Source organism: Trachypithecus francoisi, unplaced genomic scaffold (genome assembly GCF_009764315.1).
Source record: "Trachypithecus francoisi isolate TF-2019V2 unplaced genomic scaffold, Tfra_2.0 Lachesis_group7, whole genome shotgun sequence".
Taxonomy (NCBI): Eukaryota; Metazoa; Chordata; class Mammalia; order Primates; family Cercopithecidae; genus Trachypithecus; species Trachypithecus francoisi.
The window spans coordinates 36,435,166-36,456,710 of NW_022681472.1; the positions used below are offsets into that span (position 1 = coordinate 36,435,166).

At 37.1% G+C, this 21,545-nt stretch overlaps 1 protein-coding gene across 1 annotated transcript in view; it reads right to left on the reverse strand.

Annotated features, from left to right (window-relative positions):
- Nucleotides 1-21,545, reverse strand: part of ZNF704 (zinc finger protein 704) — a 251,943-nt gene that overhangs the window by 170,786 nt on the left and 59,612 nt on the right. Inside the window, exon 2 of the mRNA XM_033202167.1 lies at nucleotides 20,586-20,827. Within this exon, the coding sequence (XP_033058058.1) occupies nucleotides 20,586-20,827 (242 nt within the window). The remainder of the gene's footprint in view (nucleotides 1-20,585; nucleotides 20,828-21,545) is intronic.

Below are 21,545 nucleotides of genomic sequence, written 5' to 3' on the forward strand. Positions count from 1 at the left end.
TTCACAGAATTGGAAAAAACTGCTTTAAAGTTCATATGGAACCAAAGAAGAGCCTGCATTGCCAAGACAATCCTAAGTCAAAAGAACAAAGCTGGAGGCATCACACTACCTGACTTCAAACTATACTACAAGGCTACAGTAACCAAAACAGCTTGGTACTGATACCAAAACAGAGATATAGACCAATGGAATAGAACAGAGTCCTCAGAAATAATACCACACATTTACAACCATCTGATCTTTGACAAACCTGAGAAAAACAAGAAATGGGGAAAGGATTTCCTATTTAATAAATGGTGCTGGAAAAATTGGCTAGCCATAAGTAGAAAGCTGAAACTGGATCCTTTCCTTACTCCTTATACGAAGATTAATTCAAGATGGATTAGCGACTTAAATGTTAGACCTAATACCATGAAAACCCTAGAAGAAAACCTAGGTAATACCATTCAGGACATAGGCATGGGCAAGGACTTCATGTCTAAAACACCAAAAGCAACGGCAGCAAAAGCCAAAATTGACAAATGGGATTTAATTAAACTAAAGAGCTTCTGCACAGCAAAAGAAACTACCATCAGAGTGAACAGGCAACCTACAGAATGGGAGAAAATTTTTGCAATCTACTCATCAGACAAAGGGCTAATATCCAGAACCTACAAAGAACTCAAACAAATTTACAAGAAAAAAACAAACAACCCCATCAAAAAGTGGGCAAAGGATATGAACAGACATTTCTCAAAAGAAAACATTCATACAGCCAACAGACACATGAAAAAATGCTCATCATCACTGGCCATCAGAGAAATGCAAATCAAAACCACAATGAGATATCATCTCACACCAGTTAGAATGGTGATCATTAAAAAGTCAGGACACAACAGGTGCTGGAGAGGATGTGGAGAAATAGGAACACTTTTACAGTGTTGGTAGGACTGTAAACTAATTCAACCATTATGGAAAACAGTATGGCGATTCCTCAAGAATCTAGAACTAGAAGTACCATATGACCCAGCCATCCCATTACTGGGTATATACTCAAAGGATTATAAATCATGCTGCTCTAAAGACACACGCACACGTATGTTTATCGTGGCACTATTCACAATAGCAAAGACTTGGAATCAACCCAAATGTCCATCAGTGACAGACTGGATTAAGAAAGTGTGGCACATATACACTATGGAATACTATGCAGTCATAAAAAAGGATGAGTTCATGTCCTTTGTAGGGACATGGATGCAGCTGGAAACCATCATTCTCAGCAAACTATCGCAAGAACAGAAAACCAAACACCACATGTTCTCACTCATAGGTGGGAACTGAACAATGAGATCACTTGGACTCGGGAAGGGGAACATCACACACCGGGGCCTATCATGGGGAAGGGGAGGGGGGAGGGATTGCTTTGGGAGTTATATCTGATGTAAATGACGAGTTGATGGGTGCTGACAAGTTGATGGGTGCAGCACACCAACATGGCACAAGTATACATATGTAACAAACCTGCATGTTATGCACATGTACCCTAGAACTTAAAGTATAATAATAAAAAAAAAAGAAAGAAATAACCAAGATCAGAGCTGAACTGAAGGAGATAGAGACATTAAAAACTCTTCAAAAACATAATGAATCCAGGAGCCGATTTTTTGAAAGAAATTAATAAAATGGATAGATGGTTAGACCAGACTAATAAGAAGAGAGAGACAAATCAAATAAACACAATCAGAAACGATAACGGGGACATCACCACTGACCCCACAGAAACATAAACAACCATCAGAGAAGACCATAAACACTTCTATGCACATCAACTAGAAAATCTAGAGGAAATGGATAAATTCCTGGATGTATACACCCTCTCAAGATGGAACCAGGAAGAAATAGAATCCCTGAATAGACCAATAACAATTCTGAACTTGAGGCAGTAAAAAAAAAAGAAAAAGAAAAAAAAAGGCCCAGGACCAGGATTCACAGCTGAATTCTACCAGAGGTACAAAGAAGAGCTGGTACTATTTCTACTGAAACTATTCCAAAAAACTGAAAAGGAGGGACACCTCCCTAACTCATTCTATGAGGCCAGCATCATCCTGATACCGAAACCTGGCAAGAGATACACCAAAAACAAAAAAAACTTCAAGCCAATATTCTAGATGAACATTGATGCAAAGATCCTCAATTAAATACTGACATATGCAACCCTGCAGCACATCAAAAAGCTTATCCACCACAATCAAGTTGGCTTCATCTGCAGGATGCAAGGTCGGTTCAGCATACACAAATCGATAAATGTGATTCATCACATAAACAAAACTAAAGACAAAAACCACACAATTATCTCAATAGATGCAGAAAAGGCCTTGGATAAAATTCAAGATCCCTTCATGTTAGAAACTCTCAATAAACGAGATACTGAAGGAACATACCTCAAAATAACAAGAGCCATAAATGACAAATCCACAGCCAATATCATACTGAATGGGCAAAAGCTGGAAGCATTCCCCTTGAAAACCAACACAAGACAAGTAAGGCCTCTCTACTCCTGTTCAACACAGTATTGGAAGTTATGGCCAGGGCAATCAGACAAAAGAATAAAATAAAGGTATTCAAATAGGAAGAGAGGAAGTCAAATTATCTTTGTTTGCAGATGACAAGATCCTATATATAGAAAATCCCATCGTCTCAGCCCAAAAGCTTCTCAAGCCAATAAGCAACTTCAGCAAAGTCTCAAGATAAAAAAAATCAATGTGCAAAAATCACTAGCATTCCTATATAGCAACAACAGGTAAGCAGAGAGCCAAATTGTGAATGAACTCTCATTCACAATTGCTACAAAAAGAATAAAATACCTAGGAATACAAATAACAAGGGAAGTGAGAACTCTTCAAGAAGAAATACAAACTACTGCTTAAAGAAATCAGAGGACACAAACAAATGGAAAAACATTCCATGCTCATGGATAGGAAGAATCCATATCATTAAAATGGCTATACTGCCCAAAGTAATCTCTAGATTGAATTCTATTCCCTTTAAACTACCATTGACATTCTTCACAGAATTAGAAAAAACTATTTTAAATTTCATATGGACTGAGAAAAGCCCAAATAGTCAAGACAGTCCTAAGTAAAAAGAACAAAGCTGGAGGCATCACACTAACTGTCTTCAAACTACCTCAAGGCTACAGTAGCCAAAACAGCATGGTACTGGTACAAGAACAGATACATAGACCAGTGGAACAGAATAGAGAACTCAGAAATAAGACTGCAAACCTACAACCATCTGATCTTTAACATACCTGACAAAAACAAGCAATGGGGAAAGAATTCCCTAATTAATAAATGGTGCTGGGAGAACTGGATAGCCATACGCAGAATATTAAAACTGGACCCCTTCCTTATACCATACACAAAAATTAACTCAAGATGGATTAAAAACTTAAATGTAAAGCCAAAATTATAAAATCCCTAGAAGAAAATCTAGGCAATACCATCCAGGACACAGGTTCGGGCAGAGATTTTATGGCAAAAACACCAAAAGCAATTGGAACACAAGCAAAAATTGACAAATGGGATCTAATCAAACTAAAGAGCTTCTGTACAGCAAAAGAAACTATCATCAGAGTAAACACACAACCTACAGAATAGGAGAAAAATCTTTGCCATCTATCCATCTGACAAAGGTCTAATATCCAGGTTACAAGGAACTTAAGCAAATTTAGAAGAAACAAAAAAATCCATTAAAAAGCGGGCAAAGAACATGAAAAGACACCTCTCAAAAGAAGACATCCATGTGGCCAACCAACATATGGAAAAAAACTCAACATCACTGATCATTAGAGAAATGCAAATCAAATCCATAATGAGGTATCATCTCACACCATTCAGAATGGCCATTAAAAGGTTAAAGAACAATAGATGCTGGTGAGGTTGCAGAGAAAAAAGAATGCTTTTACACTGTTGGGAGTGTAAATTAGTTAAACCGTTGTGGAAGACACTATGGCAATTCCTTGATGGAAATACTATTTTCCCATCAAGAAGCAGAAATACCATTTAGAAGCAGAAATACCATTTAACCCAGCAATCCCTTTACTGGCTATATACTCAAGGGAATATAAATTATTCTATTACAAAGACACATGCATGCATATGTTCACTGCAGCACTATTCACAATAGCAAAGACATGAAATCAACCTAAATGCCTGTCAATTATAGACCAAATAAAGAAAATGTGATAAATACACACTATGGAATACTATGCAGCCATGAAAATGAATGAGATTATGTCCTTTGCAGGCACATAGATGGAGGTGGAAGTCATTATCCTCAGCAAACTAACGCAGAAACAGAAAACCAAACACCACATCATGTTCTCACTTATAAGTGGGAGCTGAAGGATGAGAACACATGGACACATGGTGGGGAAAAACACACATTGGGGCCTGTCGGAGTGGGAGGTGGGAGGAGGAAGAGCGTCAGGAAGAACAGTTAATGGATACCAGGTTTAATATCTAGGTGATGGATGATCTGCACAGCAAACCACCACGGCACATGTTTACCTCTGTAACAAACCTGTACATCCTGCACATGTACCCCTGAACTTAAAATAAAAGTTGAAGGAAAAAAAAAAAGCCATTTTAACACCAAAAATGCAAAGCTGTTCATCTGGCTGAAAATTTCATCATGGACTGGCAGGGTGAGGGACCTGCAGTATATTACTTGATTTTTCTATTAATTCCTTATTTCTAATCACCATTGCAGTCAACATGGTAGTGACTACTAGGGTTTATTACTCTTCCTTTTAGAATGCTACTCAAATGTAACTATAAATATCCTTATCAAACTGTAAAAATTAAATATCTTACCCCTGAAGTAGGCAAGGACTAGGTACATAAATCCTTACCTTTCATCAACAGGCCAATTAGTTGACTACTGTGCAAGTTTCAAGCTTGGGGGCCCATCTTATCACTTAACAGAATTATTATTGCCTTTTAAGTAGTCATCCCCTGCTTTTCCCTAGCACTTCTAGCTTGTGATGCTGTAGCTCTGGGGAACATAGAGAACAAACTGGAGCAAGAAAATTGCTGTTTTTTGGTAAGATACTGCATCATATTCCCAAGCACACAACCTGGAATCCATACCTACTCAATTCCAGGGACTTTGGTGACAAGTCACCATAGCCATCAACTACCTTATCAATTCTGCAATTATGGGGACCCAGCCTTGAGTTAACATCTTTTCTTAGAGAACAGGAAATATTACTTAGGAGTAATTTCACTTACCTAAGAGAAATGTAGAAAGTCCCTGAAAGTCAAGGAACAAACATACAAAACTAGATATCTTTTTTTCACTGTAGGATTTTTACTTTTTTTCTTTCTCATGAATTTTAACAAAATTTATTCATTTGCTTTTGGTGTCCAAAAGGCACAGGAATGAGAAACAAAGAAAAATGGTTTGGTGTTCTACCCATCAAATTAAGCATCACATTTTCCAAGATTGATCATAATTCTGATTATAGTAAAAATGCCCTGTTATTTCCTAGCATGGTCAGATTTACATGAAAATATGCCTGACTTTGATTTTTAGTTGTCCTCTCTCACCCTAGGATTCTCACTCGGCTCCCGTACGTCTGCAGACAGCAATGCACCACACTGATTGCATTGATCTCTCCCTAAGCTGCCACCTGCCATCGCCTCCCACCTTTGATCCTTTGCCATCATCAGTGTCTTCAAACAGCACTGCTGTGTTCTGCCTGCAAAAACAAGCATACTCCTCAGTGGAAAAATACCACATTCCAGCTTGGTGAAGCAGGTGGTGTGTTTCATAGGATGGAGCAGAAAGTAGCATCTCTTCTCAAACAAGAAGGAAGACTATTAGCACATCAGCACAGAAAGTCGTGCATGCTGAATTTTAAGTGCTGCCTCACAAATGAAAATGTGGTAAAGTTTGAAAAATCAGCTTTGAAAATGTATTAAGTCCATTATTCAAACCCAAAGTCTTAACTTTTTTAAAAAACCAATTTTCCCATCTTTCAAATAAGGAGGATGGAGCAAATGATGTTCAAGATGCTCAAACTTCTTTTTGCTCCGTAAGATCTAAAACCTGATCTTGGCATCACATAATGACCATCACAGTCAACACTGCTCACAACATGTACAATGGGATGCCTGGTATGTTTTACAGCTATTATCTGGACTAAATATCCCATTTCATTTCTAGCCTAGGTAGGCAGATGAAAAGATTTGTGTTTTTTTCTTTGTGTGGACAATCGGAATTAATGTAATTAAATTACTCAGAGTCTGGGAAATGAAGAAGCAACAAATATACTTGAATAACAGAGTTTCTGCTACAGGCTCAGAAGAACTCAGTTTTTATTTAATTTCTATTCTTGGAAGAAGGTTCTTTTTTTCCATGAAGGCTCACTCCTCTGAAGCTAAATAGGACCAAATGGAGCTTCAATAACATGGAGACAAAATCCCACAACCAAGAGTGGGAGCTGTCCCATGCCACAGACACAGCCTTGCAAATGCAGGGAATTCTGCCTGATTCTGACTAGGACTGGCAAAGAAAAAGGCTGACACCAAACAGAGCAGCATCCTCATGACACTGGGTCACTTCTAACTGTGACAACTGCAATACAGGGCCATACTGTCCTCCAGCTGATACCATGTACACACAAAGAAATTACTTTTCATTTTTGCATGGTTTTCCCACACACTGCTGGAATGACCAAAGCAGATACTCCACAGTTTTGCTACATATTCAGGAGCAACCTTGCAAACTAGTGTGGTTTCGTTTTTGAGCTCAAAGGAAGCCGACATTAGACTCAGTCAGCTCAGCTGGGTATGATTCCATAGGGAATATGAGCACTATGATTCCATTGTAATAATGTCTTCCTTTATTTACAAGGATGGCAATAGAAGGAATGACTCAATATAGACAATTCCGAGCCCTGAAACATCATGCACATCAATGACAAGCTATGGAAGCCTGTTCCTTACTGGTCTCTTGCTTGCCCAGAGGGTAGGAGATAACCCTTCTTCTAGGTGACATATCCAGGTGGGTCCAGCGGCTGCTGCATGTCACTGCTGAGTAGAGTCTGCCATTGTGTGATGAATTTAGGCAGAAAGTCCTCAGCCAATGCTAATGGCTAAGAAGCCATTTCATCAGATTCTTACCCAGTGAAAAGGTGTTTTTTTTAAAATAATGAGGAAAAAAAGCTTACTGAATTCTCTAGAACATAGGCCTTGGGACAGCATACCACAACTATTACTTCTAAGCGGGTATCCAATAAACATTTCTAATTGACCAAAAAAAAAAAACAGTTAACAGTGAACTAATATTTACAGGAAAAAAAGTGTTCAATATATGCGCTCGTTTAGCTTAACAAAGTGTCAGCTCTGCTTAATCTATTTCTTTTGTTTGCATTTTAAAAAGTATAAAAATGTAAATGTGTATGTATATTTATATTCATATTTGTATATGTATATGTAGTACACTATTGTCTGATCCACTGAGAGAAAATGACCTTTTTACATCTATTACTGCAGTTACAAAAGTATTAACAATTTAATAAGTAATATCATAAACACTTGTTAAACATAGGTTAAATATTTTTAAAACCACAAAATGGGCTTTTACCTTGTTTTAATCTTAGCAGATTGTTAAGCATCTTTCTAGTTTTGAAGGAGGCAGTGAAATCCCAAACATTCATGGTTTTCTCTATTCAGCCTGATCTTATCTAATTTAAAGGAGAAACAGGTTATTCCACCAGCTTTGGACAGTGTGGGGAGAAAGGAAACTCTTTGGCTGCAAGGCTAGTTCCTGTGTGGCAGAGGTACATGAGGTGTCTGGCCTGTGCACATGTGGGATAAGTCAAAAGACCTCCTTAAGATCAAGGAGCAGCAGAACTACACAATTCCTCCTTCCTGACTACCAGTTTAATTTACTAAACTATTTTATCTCCAATGTGGAAACACACTTTCCAAGAACTCTCTTGTTCTTTGAAATTATATTCCTCCCGAAATTACCTGCAACTGAAGGCAGATTGTTTTTTCAGTTGTAGATCTTACTATACTTTGTTTAAATTGCCTACAAAGAAAGGGACAGTTAATTGAATGTGAAGATGAATTTTAGGTTTAACACATTGGTGGTGAATCACAATGTGCATCTCTTTTTAGGTCTGTAGCAACATCAACTCCAAATGTTAATTTTCAAGTTTTAACATTATTTGTGGATATGTGGAAAATATGACTACACTGTTTGTTAGGAATGAGTCAAAAGAGAAACTTGTTAGTCCTGAAAAATAAACATGCGGAGAACACAGTTTTTAAATATAGCTTTAATGGGAGGTGATGCATTCTATTATGGTTAAGAAGCACAACAGAGGCTAAATGCTATGCTCCCCATGGTCCCTCCTTACAAATGTGGTGCAGCTGTCTGGCACTTTCAAAGCGATCGTTTGATACAATCATTAACGCTAGCTACCTGCTTAGTATTTGCAAAACTACATTGCATGTGCAAAGAATTGAAGTGGTATTTTGAAAACCACACAGTTAATGTATTTATCAACTGTGGTTAGAAAGAACAGTTCCTCCAAAAACAGTTCACAATTACCAGTGTTCAAGATAGTTTGTTTTATTCAGTAGCCTTTGATGAATCTGGTAAAGTCTGATCACATCTAAGTGTAGGGTTATCCTGGAATAATCAATCCCAAAGAACAAAAATACATGTTTCTACAAAGATTTGATAAAATCTTGCATCCAGCTGGGTGTACTGGCTCACATCTGTAATTCCAGCACTTTGGGAGGCCAAGGTGGGCAGATCACTTGAGGTCAGGAGTTTTAGACCAGCTTGGCCAACATGGTGAAACCCTGTCTCTATTAAAAACACAGAAGTTAGCCAGGCATGGTGGCATACACCTGCAGTCCCAGCTACTTGGGAGGGTGAGGTAGGAGAATCGCTTGAACCTGGGAAGTTAAGGTTGAAGTAAGCTGAGATCGTGCCACTGCACTCTAGCCTGGGCGACAAAAGTGAGTGAGACTTCATTCCAAAAACAAAACAAAACAAAACCAAACCCTCACATCCTGTAGACAAAAGCCACATTTCACTTTAAAAAAATATGTGATAGCAAATTGGATGCAAAAATAGCAGATGACCTTATAAGATGTTACTCTTAAAAAAGGGCAGCAACATTAGGCAAATCTGTTATGAGATGAATACTATTTTTGTGATTAAGAAAGCGGAGTTCATGAGCTTCCTTGAAGAAGTGTTTGCCAAATCCAGCTAAAACAAACCCTTAGCAGGAGAGAGCAACAAAATCTTTTCATAATTTAGAAATTAAGCTGTACAAGCAAAGCTTGCCTTGAGAAATGCCAATGTATGAAAATCAAGATGTAGAGAGGTAGTATATATTAAAACAAAATACAATAAAATAGCAAGCACTTCTAGTACATTTATTTACAACATGACTATGGTTTGACTAAGTTGGTCCACATACCATTCTTTATATATATACTTACTGTTTATTTGATTTTTGCTCAAAGTATGCAGGTCTTTGTTAAAGGGATCTTAAATTCAAGATGTCTTAGAACAAACTTCTGATTTCCCTCCACTCATATCAACTTTCTTTTGAATTACTCCTGAATTATTATTTTTTTATTGGCACCACCAACCATTTTCTCCATCCAGCTGCCCAAGCCAGCATTTCTGACACCATCCTGAGTACCCTCTTCATCCTTACTAAGCTCCCTACCGGCTTTATCCTCACCGTGGCCTCTTGAACATAGCCTTCTTCTCTGTTGCTTTTGTACTGGCCAAAGGTTTCACAATTACTTCTCTCAGATTTCTACATCTGCCTCTTAATTATTCTTTCTGCTTTCAATGTCAACACTTGTATACACTCCCTGGCTCCTCATCCCCATAGGGTACCAGATGACATTTTTGAAATGCCAATCTTATGGTATCACCTGAACAGTTCTCCATCACCTAACAGATAAAAATCAAATTCTAAAAGTATTCCAAGTTAAGCCTAACTCTCCAGCTTTATCCTTTATCATTTATCCACCCAGAGCTCTATTTATAGGAGAGAGGAAAAAGGTTAATATTTAAAAGAAGAATCAATAACAGTTTAAGCCAGTAACAAAACAAATCCTTTGTACTTAGAAGTATTTAAAATATGTATTTGACACATTTGTTGCATTTCCTAGTTTACAAGCAGTATGTATTAATGAGCTATATTTTTACAATACAAAAAAAGCATGAGCAAATGCATTCAGTGTGATAACTGTGGTCCAAACCTATAGTATGTTTACTTGGTATGTTTGAACTGCTGTAATGGTAGCTACCGTGGGGAATGTCAAGAGTATCTGGTAATAACTAACGAGGCTCTCTCAAACTCTGGAAATGAAGCCTGCTTTTATGTTTTTAAAGAACCAGAACTGCGATAATACCCATTTAACCTTCCTTTGATTTAGATGTAATTTAAACAGATTCACAGTAACTATAATTGTACTAAACATCAGTTATGCACAACTAGGAGTCATTTCCCTTTACGGGACATACAGGAATCATGCTCCAGATTTCTAACTAAATCTGTTTAGTTCCAACTAGTCCAGCTAAACACTGCCTGGCCCACAGTTGATGAAACGCTTCCCTCCTTACCGTGGATGCTCTTCCCCACCACCCCAAACCTCAAGAAACACTGCCATAGACAGCTACATTCCACCCCTAGCAGTGTGAGTGAGGCATTTTCTTCCTGTGTGTTAGAGTAGGAAAACAGAGAGAGCAAGAGACCAACCACTGCCTTTGGAATAAATGAGATGTTGGACTGAAATGCAAAATTAACTTATGCTTTATTCTAAAGCTGCACTGTTCAAGATTTCACATGCAAAAAAAAAAAAAAAAGAATGGAAGGTGTCTTATTAATGACTTTTTATATTGAAACATGTTCAAATAATGATATTTAAGATATACTGGGTTAAATAATGAGTTATTAAAATTATTTTTGCCTGTTTCTTTTTCTTATTTTTTAATAAAAATCGTATTTACTTAGAAGCATTCAGAATATCAACAAAACAGCTATACCTTTTTTTTTTTGCAACTAGAGTGGTATTCAGTTAACAGAACAACTATTTCATATAAACTACATCAGAGATAACTGAAGATGAAATAACTACCATCCCCATATATAACTCATTTGTGCTGTGCACCAAAAAGAACCTGCTTTAAATTTCCACGCTAATTTACAACCCCCATACCGTAGCAGGCACGGTACAGCACCTATCGAAAATACCACCAGGACAGGGCTATCTAAAGACATATGTAGTAGTGTGTTAACTATACAAAAAAAAGGCACTATACAGTTTAAAAACAAATCTTACACAGCCTTACATTTCAATTTTTTTCTTTAAAAGGAGTGAGTTGTGTACAAGGGGGTTAATGCTCTATAGCAAGGGTCCTCAGTCACCCCCAACCCAAGAGTCTATGGCCTGTTAGGAACTGGGCTGCAAAGCAGAAGGTGAGCTGCAGCGGGCAAGTAAGCATTACCACCTGAGCTCCGCCTCCTGTCAGATCAGTGGTAGCATTAGATTCTCACAGGCACGGGAACCCTATTGTGAACTACGCATGTGAGGGATCTAGTTTGCACACTCCTTATAATAATCTAATGATAAATGTAATGCACTTGAATCATCCCGAAACCATACCCCCAACCATGGAAAAGCTGTCTGCCATGAAACTGGTCCCTGGTGCCAAAAAGGCCAGGGACTGCTGCTTTATAGACAAGGAAAAAAAAAAAAACTGCAAACCATACCCCCCCACCATGGAAAAACTATCTGCCATGAAACTGGTCCCTGGTGCCAAAAAGGCTGGGGACTGCTGCTTTATAGACAAGGAAAAAAAAAAAACTGCAATAGAACCAATTGCATCATCATTGTCTTCTTCATCTTCCTCCTCCTCCTCTTTATCTTCCTCCTCTATGTTTTCTTTTCCTTTTCCTTTTTTTTTTGGCCTTGATGACTCCCTTTTTTGAAAGTATCAGGCTTTCCTTTTAGCTCAAAATGCAGCAATATTCTTTCGATATTTTTCCTGCAGCTTCACAGTCGTCTTTTCTTAAGGCTGTTTGTCGTATGCAGCAGTGTCTTACCACCTCTCCCAGTTTCTTCTCAACATCATCAATGGATAGGCCAGGATGTTCTCCTTACAGAACAGAAGAAAGGTCAAAAGAGGTTTCTTGGGTGCGTGTCTCTGAGAAATTCTTAGAAAACTCTGAGAAGTTGATGGGAGCATCTGGGTGCTGCTTCCTGTTCTCCTCCCAACAAGTTTGCACAAAGAATGCATTTGATGACTTTTTGCCTCTTGGCTTCTTAGGATTTTGCCTCTAGGCTCCTTAGGATCTCCTTTGCTCATGTTAAGTTATTTTTCCTCAGCAAGGCAAGAGTCACCCAGTGCCCATCTGGCTCTCATTTGCCCTGGCACTGTCTCTATGGAGCTCAAAATACCACAATCAATGTCTCTTTTTCCTATTTTCAATGTAGCTATTACAAATTTTTTTATATTATAGATATAGTTCACATTAAATTTCTATTAGACAGTGCTGCTTGAATGTTATCCTTTTTAGATAAACAAACGACCAACATCTTGTTTATTACTTGCCTTTGTATATAATAAAAGCAGAGTACAGAATCCATACTGACAAGGGGAGATGAAGAGTAGGAGGAAGTAAGAATCTCATTATTTCTATTTCTTGATTATTTACATTTTGAGCAGATATAAGGAGGAAAAAAAGATGTTGCATCACATCTAAATGTAAACCTATTCTGCAGAGGCAACCTATGGCATGGGCATCACAAAAGTGGTATAATGGTACTCCTAAACACTTTGGAACATTCTCATATATCCAATCTGTGCAACAAAGCCAGTGGTCCACCTCGTACGACAGTGCTACTGGTCCACCTGAAGTTTCAGTTTTAACTTTTCTCCATTTTGCTGCCAATGATGATTTACACAGAAGGACATTTACTAATTATCCAAGGACTCTTTGGAAGTGATACTTGCAAATGCCCAAGCTTTGTTGATCCACAGAGCATATCCTTCATCAATGGCAAAGTGACATAAATTATTATTTTAAAAATTCATACTGATAATCAGAATTCTAAATTCACAATGCCATTCTAAACAGGTGGCACATTATAATCTAACACTAATGTGTGCTTATAATAAAGAGCTTATAGTACACAGAAAATTATGAATTTTGAATGTCATTTTTAACACCAACCAAAAGAAGAAGAGTGTAACATTCTCTTTAAAACACACACATACACACATATACTACATGGGCCAAATTTGTGTTATAAAACAAGCTTGACTAAGCTATAATTAAGAACACTGAAATAACATCAATATTATTAGTGTTAGTACAAGAAAGAGAATTGCTGGTTTAGAAAAGTTCTTGTCTTACCTTACTACCTTCTTTCACATTTTTATAGAACATTAAGAGAGTGAAGTGGCAGCATATGTGCATTTAGATTAAAGAAATTCATCTACAGGCGCTTGGCAGGAAGAGACGGCTATTTTTAAAAACAACAAACAAAAACCTACTATTCCATTCAATGAAATTTTGCCCCAGAATAAGAAGGGAGACAGAATTGCTTCTTTTTCAAGTGGTTTCAGATCCCAAGTCTTTCAAACTGAGTTCTGTTCTTACAGGTAACAGAAGACATTGTAAAGAACAATTTTGTCTGTACTTGATTTGTGTGTTGATGTGAGAATCTAAATTCTCAGCAAGATAGGGCTTGATTGTGTACCGATGGCACAATGTGTTGCATTAAGTCATAATGTCAATTATATTGGTTCCTACCATTTCCCTGTCTGCATCCCCCATCCCCAAGATTATACTTGAGTTTTAGAAAGATCATTTTGGCAAATGTGTAGCAAATAGACTGTAGAAAGAAACCAGAGACAACAGTTATTTCCTGCCTTGAATTACTGAAATGATGGGACGAGATGGGAATGGATAAAGGTTTCTTGGAAAAGACGCTCTTTATAGCTACTTTATGGGGATTGCCTCAGTTTTTTTTTTTTGTTTTTGTTTTTGTTTTTTTTTGAGACAGAGTCTAGCTCTATTGCTCAGGCTGAAGTGCAGTGGCACAATCTCAGCTCACTGCAAGCTCCGCCTCCCACGTTCATGCCATTCTCCTGCCTCAGCATCCTGAGTAGCTGGGACTATAGAAGCCTACAACCACGCCCGGCTAATTTTTTGTATTTTTAGTAGAGATCAGGTTTCACCATGTTAGCCAGGATGGTCTTGATCACCTGACCTAGTGATCCGCCAGCCTTGTCCTCCCAAAGTGCTGGGATTACAGGAGTGAGCCACCATGCCCGGCCATGGATTGTTTCAGTTCTTAAGGGGAGCCCACCAATTATACAGTACCAGTATTTCTCTAACATGAATGAGTACATTTATACTCCCCTCAAAATATATTTTTTTAAAAAGAAACGTTCTAAAATTTCAATGTTCTATTTTTTTAAAATAAATATTTTAAAATGTTAAAGTGATCTTTTTTCTTTTTTTCAAAAGTAGTCTCATACTGGTTACAGAGTTTGTGACCTGAAAAGTTTTTAACACATTTAAACATTAAACATTTGTTCCAGGAACTGCTAGGCTTCTAGAGATTCAAAAATAAAAGATACCATTTTTGTCTTATCTCACTTAATTACAAATTTGACATAGGAGACTTTTCAATAAACTGTCTAAAGTACATAAAAGAAAGGAGACACTATCATTGAAAATGGGAGCCAAATTAGTTCACAGTTTCCCACCATATTTATAGGATTTTGCTTGTAGCTCAGATCATTTCCTAACTTTGAACTAAAAGGTCAATGTGTTTCTGAAGTTCTTTTAAACTATATAATTCCCAGAATGGCATGCTGTAAGGAGAAGATGATTTCATTTTATCTAGCAAGTAATAAATATGACATCACTATATTTTAAAACCCTGAAAAACAAATAGTACCATATGGTTTGTTTTCTTCCAACTGCAAACTAACAATCTGTAGTATTCTAATAAACTGCTGTTAGGTCTAAGAATATTTTTGGCCAAATTTTCCTTTTTTCTTTGTTATAACTGGTTTGCTAATAGATTTCTTTAGCTTTAGTTATAATTAGAAGACAGTTACTGCTTTGCATAATCAAATTATAATTGCTGTTTGGGTGAAATCCAACCAATTTAAGCATCAGTACCTTCAAAATCATGATGTCTGGCAAAAACAGAATAATACATGTCAGACTCTAATGATCTAGGTTATCTAATAATGCTTGCTTAAGTGTTGAATTATTTTAGAGGCTGGACAACAAGTAATACTTGAATTATCAACATATTTTGAGCATCACATTTGTAAATGACAATAAGTTAATGGTCTCCAATAAACACAAATGGTGATGATAAGGAACAAAAATTCACTTGAGATCAGAAACCTATCCCAGTCTTAGTTCTGTCATTGGTTAAATATGTGTTTCTGGGTGAGTCACTTAACTTTCTGGATCTGTTTACTGATTTGTAAAATGGAAGTTATGAAATCTAATGATAATGGACATTTGTCAATTTTATTCCATAGACATACCACATTTTGTTTATTCACTCATCTATGGAATAAAATATTTTGGCAAACAAATGAAGTACTGACACATGGATGAACCTTTCAAACATGCTCTCTTTTTTTGTCCTTAAACTTCTGAAGCCTATTTTCCTCAACTCTCCATAGGGGTCAATGAAACTAGTATTTTCATGTCTCTCAGAGAGAGATCAGCCCTTGAGTGACTGTTATCCCAACAATTAGCATCGACACTTTTAGTACTTGTTACCCCCAACCCAATTACTGTGCTCCCCAATGATCCTAAAAGCTAGGAATAAATTTGCTTTCTGTTAATGATAAATCTTTAATTCTAAAGAGAAATAGTGCTTACTCATGTGCTCTCACACACTCTTGCCCGCTCTTTCTGTGTAGTTACCTCTCCTGAGGAAAGCTGAATAATTTGAAGAATACTTTGAGTACCCAACTCTATAATGCACTTATTCCGAATCACCCTTAAAAAAGAAAGTAGTGTTTTTTCCTTGAAATCAATCATGCAATATCCCAGGGGTAAGCAGACTCTCCTATAGTAAAGATTTGTTTCTACCAACCCCAGGAAACTCAGAAGAGGAGTAGTTTGTATTATTTCCTCTCATGACTCAATTAATTAATTAAAGAATTAATTCTAGGATCCTACGGCCAAACAATCAGTTGCCATTTTTCACAGGAAGCTTTGGGCCCTCTTAAACAATGAAGATTCCAGGTAGTCTGCACTGATAACTCAGGGCTGCCAAACGGCAGGGAGATTGCCCCTGTCTCAAGCCTGCACGGCCTAGGGCACTTTTAATATATAAAGTACAATATTGAGGGGTAAGAAGGCAGCCATGAGAACGCACTTCACAGATCTCCAATAACAGGGAGCTAACCGACCACGGAAGGGCCCAGTTGCTGGCCGCTGAAACCATCTGCTGCATTTGTGCCAAAGCCACAGCTCCCACATGCTGCTCCCAGCAAATGACAGAGTACAGCAGGGTTACCAATGCAGGACTCCTGAGGGCCTTGCCCGGCTACCTAGGACACTTCCCTCCAACTTTCTTGCCCTCTCTCCACCACTGCGTTCAGACAAGCACCTTAACTGACATGTATGTCCCTCCTGTCCTTGCCCCTCCTGCCCCATTTCTCCCTCAGGTGTCTCTCTTACTAAAACATTTGCATGATTAATCCTGTCTTGGCATTTGCTTCTCTAAACACCCAGCCTAACACATCTGGATTAATAACTTACTTAAACTTAAACATTTTTTAAACTAGCAACTTTAAAATTGGTTCTCAAATATTGGGTAAACAAACAGGGAGTTTGTATTGATACTGAGTTCTTCCTTCTCTATTTCAATCATCACCACCTTGAAAAAGATATCAATAAAAAACTGGGCTTTTAAATAGATGTGTCAAATTACTAACATTCTTAAAACTAAAAGAGTGTCCTTTAATTACAGATTTACTCCCAGTCCTAATGGGAAAGGAGCAAATCAAGAACTGTTATTTGAAATTAGCTACATATGTGTCTGTCCCTCTCATTCCACCGTAACCTCCAGGAGGGCTGGCACCTGTCTCAATCATTATTTTTACTGAGTACTGGGTTCGTAGCAGGTACTCAAGAAATATCTGTTGAATGGAGGCAGGAGATGAAATTAGTGATGTGAAACTACGGTGAGGTATAGAGAGTAAGGTGGGAAGGGGTTCCCAGATCTCTCTAGTTACATGAAATAAGCAATTGAAATACATGTGTTGCTTTTATTATGTAAACCACAGAAAATAAACTTAGAGTTTCATTTTACAAACCCGAGAAAGTAAAGTTCAACAAAAATCTTAGCTTTAATGAGAATACGCAAAAGATAAAGTGAGAAACGTTACAGCGAACTGATTTTAAATGATTGAAGAACTCTGCACTCTATGGGCCTAAAATGATTATCCTGCTTTTTGGCCAAAAGATCATATATATATATATATTTAAACATGAATTATATATTTTATAACATATGGATACAGATATTCCTCAGTACCCATGGGGGGTTGGATCCAGGACTCCCTATGGATACAAAATCAGCAGATGCTCGAGTCTCTTAAATAAAATGCTGTAGTATTTAAATATAACCTAGCATATCCTCTGGTATACTTGAAAGCAGCTCTGGATTACTTATAATACTTAATACAATGTAAACACTATGTAAATAGTTGTTGTACTGTTTAGGAAATAAAGACAAGAAAATAATGTCTGTACATGTTTGGTATAGACAATTTTTTTCCCAGATATTTTCTATCAGTGGTTTGTTGAATCCACAGGTGCAGAACCCATGGATACACAGGACCAATTGTACATAGATTTCCTTGTATTGATAAATTTCACTATACTGTAGATTTACTCAAAGTTCATTATTTATGCCTGTCAACAGATATGTTTCTTCTTATAAGGAAAAGGAAAATCCTAAATCTTCCTACTGTATCAGGTAAAGAAGTTTCTTTAAAACAAAATATTGATAGATGACAGTGGGAAGTCTGACATTTATTAAACTTGATAACAGTAAATGGAAATAGAGTTTGAGAGTTTGATCATTATAATCCACAATGCTTGCTTCCTTCATCATCTTTTTTTTTAAAGCAACTTATCTCACCAACTGCCAGCACACTGTATTTATGATGATTAAATTCTTACTACAGCAATGAAAACAAGTGTATCAGTAGACACCCCAAACAATGAAGCCTTAAGTAGTATTTCCCATAATAGATCAATACATCTAAATTATACTTTGTCATTGGGGGATTTTTGCTGTGCATTAATGGATTTTAAAACCTAATTAACTTTCCCACACTGTTTAAGAACCCACAATAACGCTGGCATGGGCTCATGTACTTTTAAGTACATTCAGTGAACCTGAAAAGGTGAAAAATATCCCACATACTAGAGTCAGAAAAGGCAGAAAACATCTTTCTTCTTCCTCTTTGCATTATTTTCTCCAGCAAGTGCTCCAAGTGAGGTGGAATTAAAGAATAAAGGTATACTTAAAACAACCTATGGTAATTTAGAATGATTAATTCCAGGTATTTTAACATATACAATGTTCTAATGGAAATTTTATGTAGAATAAGTCCTACAGAATTGCAAGTTGGTACTAAACTGACACTAGAAGTTTAACTTTTGCCCTACAGGGGTAGGAAGAAAATAAAAGCACAGCTCTTCACATTTCAAATTGTTAACATGTCATTTTCCTATGAGATAACCAAACAAATACAAATTGAGATGCCTATGAGGGTCAGGGTGTGATAAAATGTTTCACAACCATGCCATAGTAGTAGGAAATAATCCTAAATAATTTAACATGTATTTATATGAAAAAAATTAGAAAAGCAAATAATTCCAAGTAGTTAAACAGAAGTAATGAATATGTGAACATTTTCAATTAAAGGTTAAGGAAAACTAAGAGGCCTATAATTTTAGAAAGTCTGACAAATCTGGCAACAGGAGAAAATAATAATTTTCTAGAGAAGATACTTTTGATTTAATATAGAAAGAAATGAAACTCTAATTACAAAAAGTGAATAGGCAGGAAAGGCACATTTATTCCTCTTCCAAAGGTACTGTTTTCCTGGTTAATTGTTAGAAACCACTTGGACAAATGCAGGACTTTTCAAACAATTGCTATAAGCTGTAAGTTTCATTATAAATGATTTTTGGCAACGAAATGTGACACACATATTACAAATAAGCAATCTCTCGTGCTACAGCATTTCCTTTCTTTTTTTCATCTGACAAATATTCATGAGTCCCCAGAACATAATTAACACTGTTCCAGGGCTAGGGATAAAGCATGAACAGAGTAATCTAAAATCCCTGCCGATGTGGAGCTTGTTTTCTAGGTGAGACAAATGATACACAAGAAAGTAAAAGGTCTAATATGTATGCGCCACCACTGCCACTGTCATTCTGCCAGAATATTGTCTTTTGGTTCAGTGCTATTGGGTGTGGTTTAAATAAAATTATAATGTGACAAAGGCCTCTTTTTGTTGTTGTTGTTTTTAGAAAGACAAAGGCCTTTTGATATTTCAGGTAAACCCTCTTGGTTGAGTTTTAAGGTAGATCTGTCGTACAAAGATTATCATGATATAAACCAGGTATCACCATCTTTTTTTCTTTTTTTTTTCTTTTACATATTTTAGACTTTGCAGACCCCCTGTGGTCTGTGTCACCTATTCTTCATTTCTTTTAGGCCTTTAAAAATGTAAAAGCAGGTCAGGCACAGTAACTCACACCTGTAATCCCAGCACTTTGGGAGGCTAAGGTGGGAAAATCGCCTGAGCTCAGGAGTTTCAGACCTGCCTGGGTAACATAGTGAGACACCATCTCTAGAAAAAAAAAAATAATTAGCTGGGCATGGCTGCATATGCCTGTAGTCCCAGCCCAGCTACTCTAGATAGAACCTGAGGCAGGAGGACTGCTTGAGCCCAGAAGTTCAAGGCCGCAGTGAGCTACCTTTGCATCACTGCACGCTAGCTTGGGCGACAGAACCAGACCCTATCTCTATTTGAAAAAAAAAAAAAAGTAAAACCATTCTTATGTTACAGGCCACAGAAAAACAGACTAGGGGCTGAATTTGGCCTGCAGCCATAGTTTACTAACCTCTGACCAAAGATCTGTGTATACTTGCTTTGAAGTGTATATGCTCAGTCCTATATATGACGTTTCATCCTATTTTTTTGCATTTATTCCTTTGCTCTTTATTATTCATTTATTAAAATTGAATAAAACATTCTTTTCTAGAGCTACAACAGTTCCAACTACAGAAGCCTCAAAGTCAGTTCTGAAGAGTAGGGCCACCTGCTCTATTTCACACAAGCAATAGAAAAAAATTCTTGGCAGAAAACTTCTCGTATGTCTATATGCTGAAGAGAGTCTGTACACTGGCAGAGATTATGCATGCTCTCCACCAACTTCTTGGGGCAGACACATGTGAGATTTAATGTTCCCTTACCTTGCTGGAGGAACATCAATATTGGAGGAAACAACTTTTCTCTTCTGCTCAAGGAGACAGATGGAGCGAGTGTTTTCTTTTTCATGGTCAAGGACCCGGCTGGCTTTTTTGGTGTCTGCTGTTTTCACATCTTCCTCCATGGCCAAGGAGAACACGTGTTGATGAGACATTTTTTTACTACAGTCACGTTTTAAGTCCTCTGATTGAAATGTGAAGGTCATTTCCCGCTTAATGCTCCCCACCTATGAAATGAAACACAGAAATTCTTATTCACATAAAACATCACCTTTGTACGACCATTGCAGATGATGGTGAGGACAGATTACAGACACTGTCCTCCCTGTTCATCTGAAATATTGTATGATTTTAATGAGAAAAATGCAACATATAAATAAAATAACCTCACAAAATAATATACAATCAATGCATCTACAAATGCAAATAAGAAATATCACAAACACACACACAAAAATGCCTTCGAGGTATATAAAAACAAGGATTGAAAAGCATAATACCTCTAATTTTTTAAAATATAAAACATCATTGTTTTATCTCCCACAACTAAGAAAATTCAAGTAAACTCTTAAATATTTCAGTCTGATTATCATGATTAATAGAAGAGAGCTAATGTATAAAATCAAACTTTCTTTTTGGCTAATAATATTGGTCTTAACCACATTCTGTAGTTCATGAAGAAATCTTCTTTATCCTTCATCCCCAGCAGTTAAGATTTTTTAATTAAAAAAAATTTTTTTATTATACTTTAAGTTCTAGGGTAAATATGCATGACGTGCAGAATTGTTACATAGGTATACATGTGCCATGTTGGTGTGCTGCACCCATTAACTCATCATTTACATTAGGTATATCTCCTAATGCTATCCCTCCCCCCTCCCCCCACCCCATGACAGGCCCCAGTGTGTGATGTTTCCTATCCTGTGTCCAAGTGTTCTCCACTGT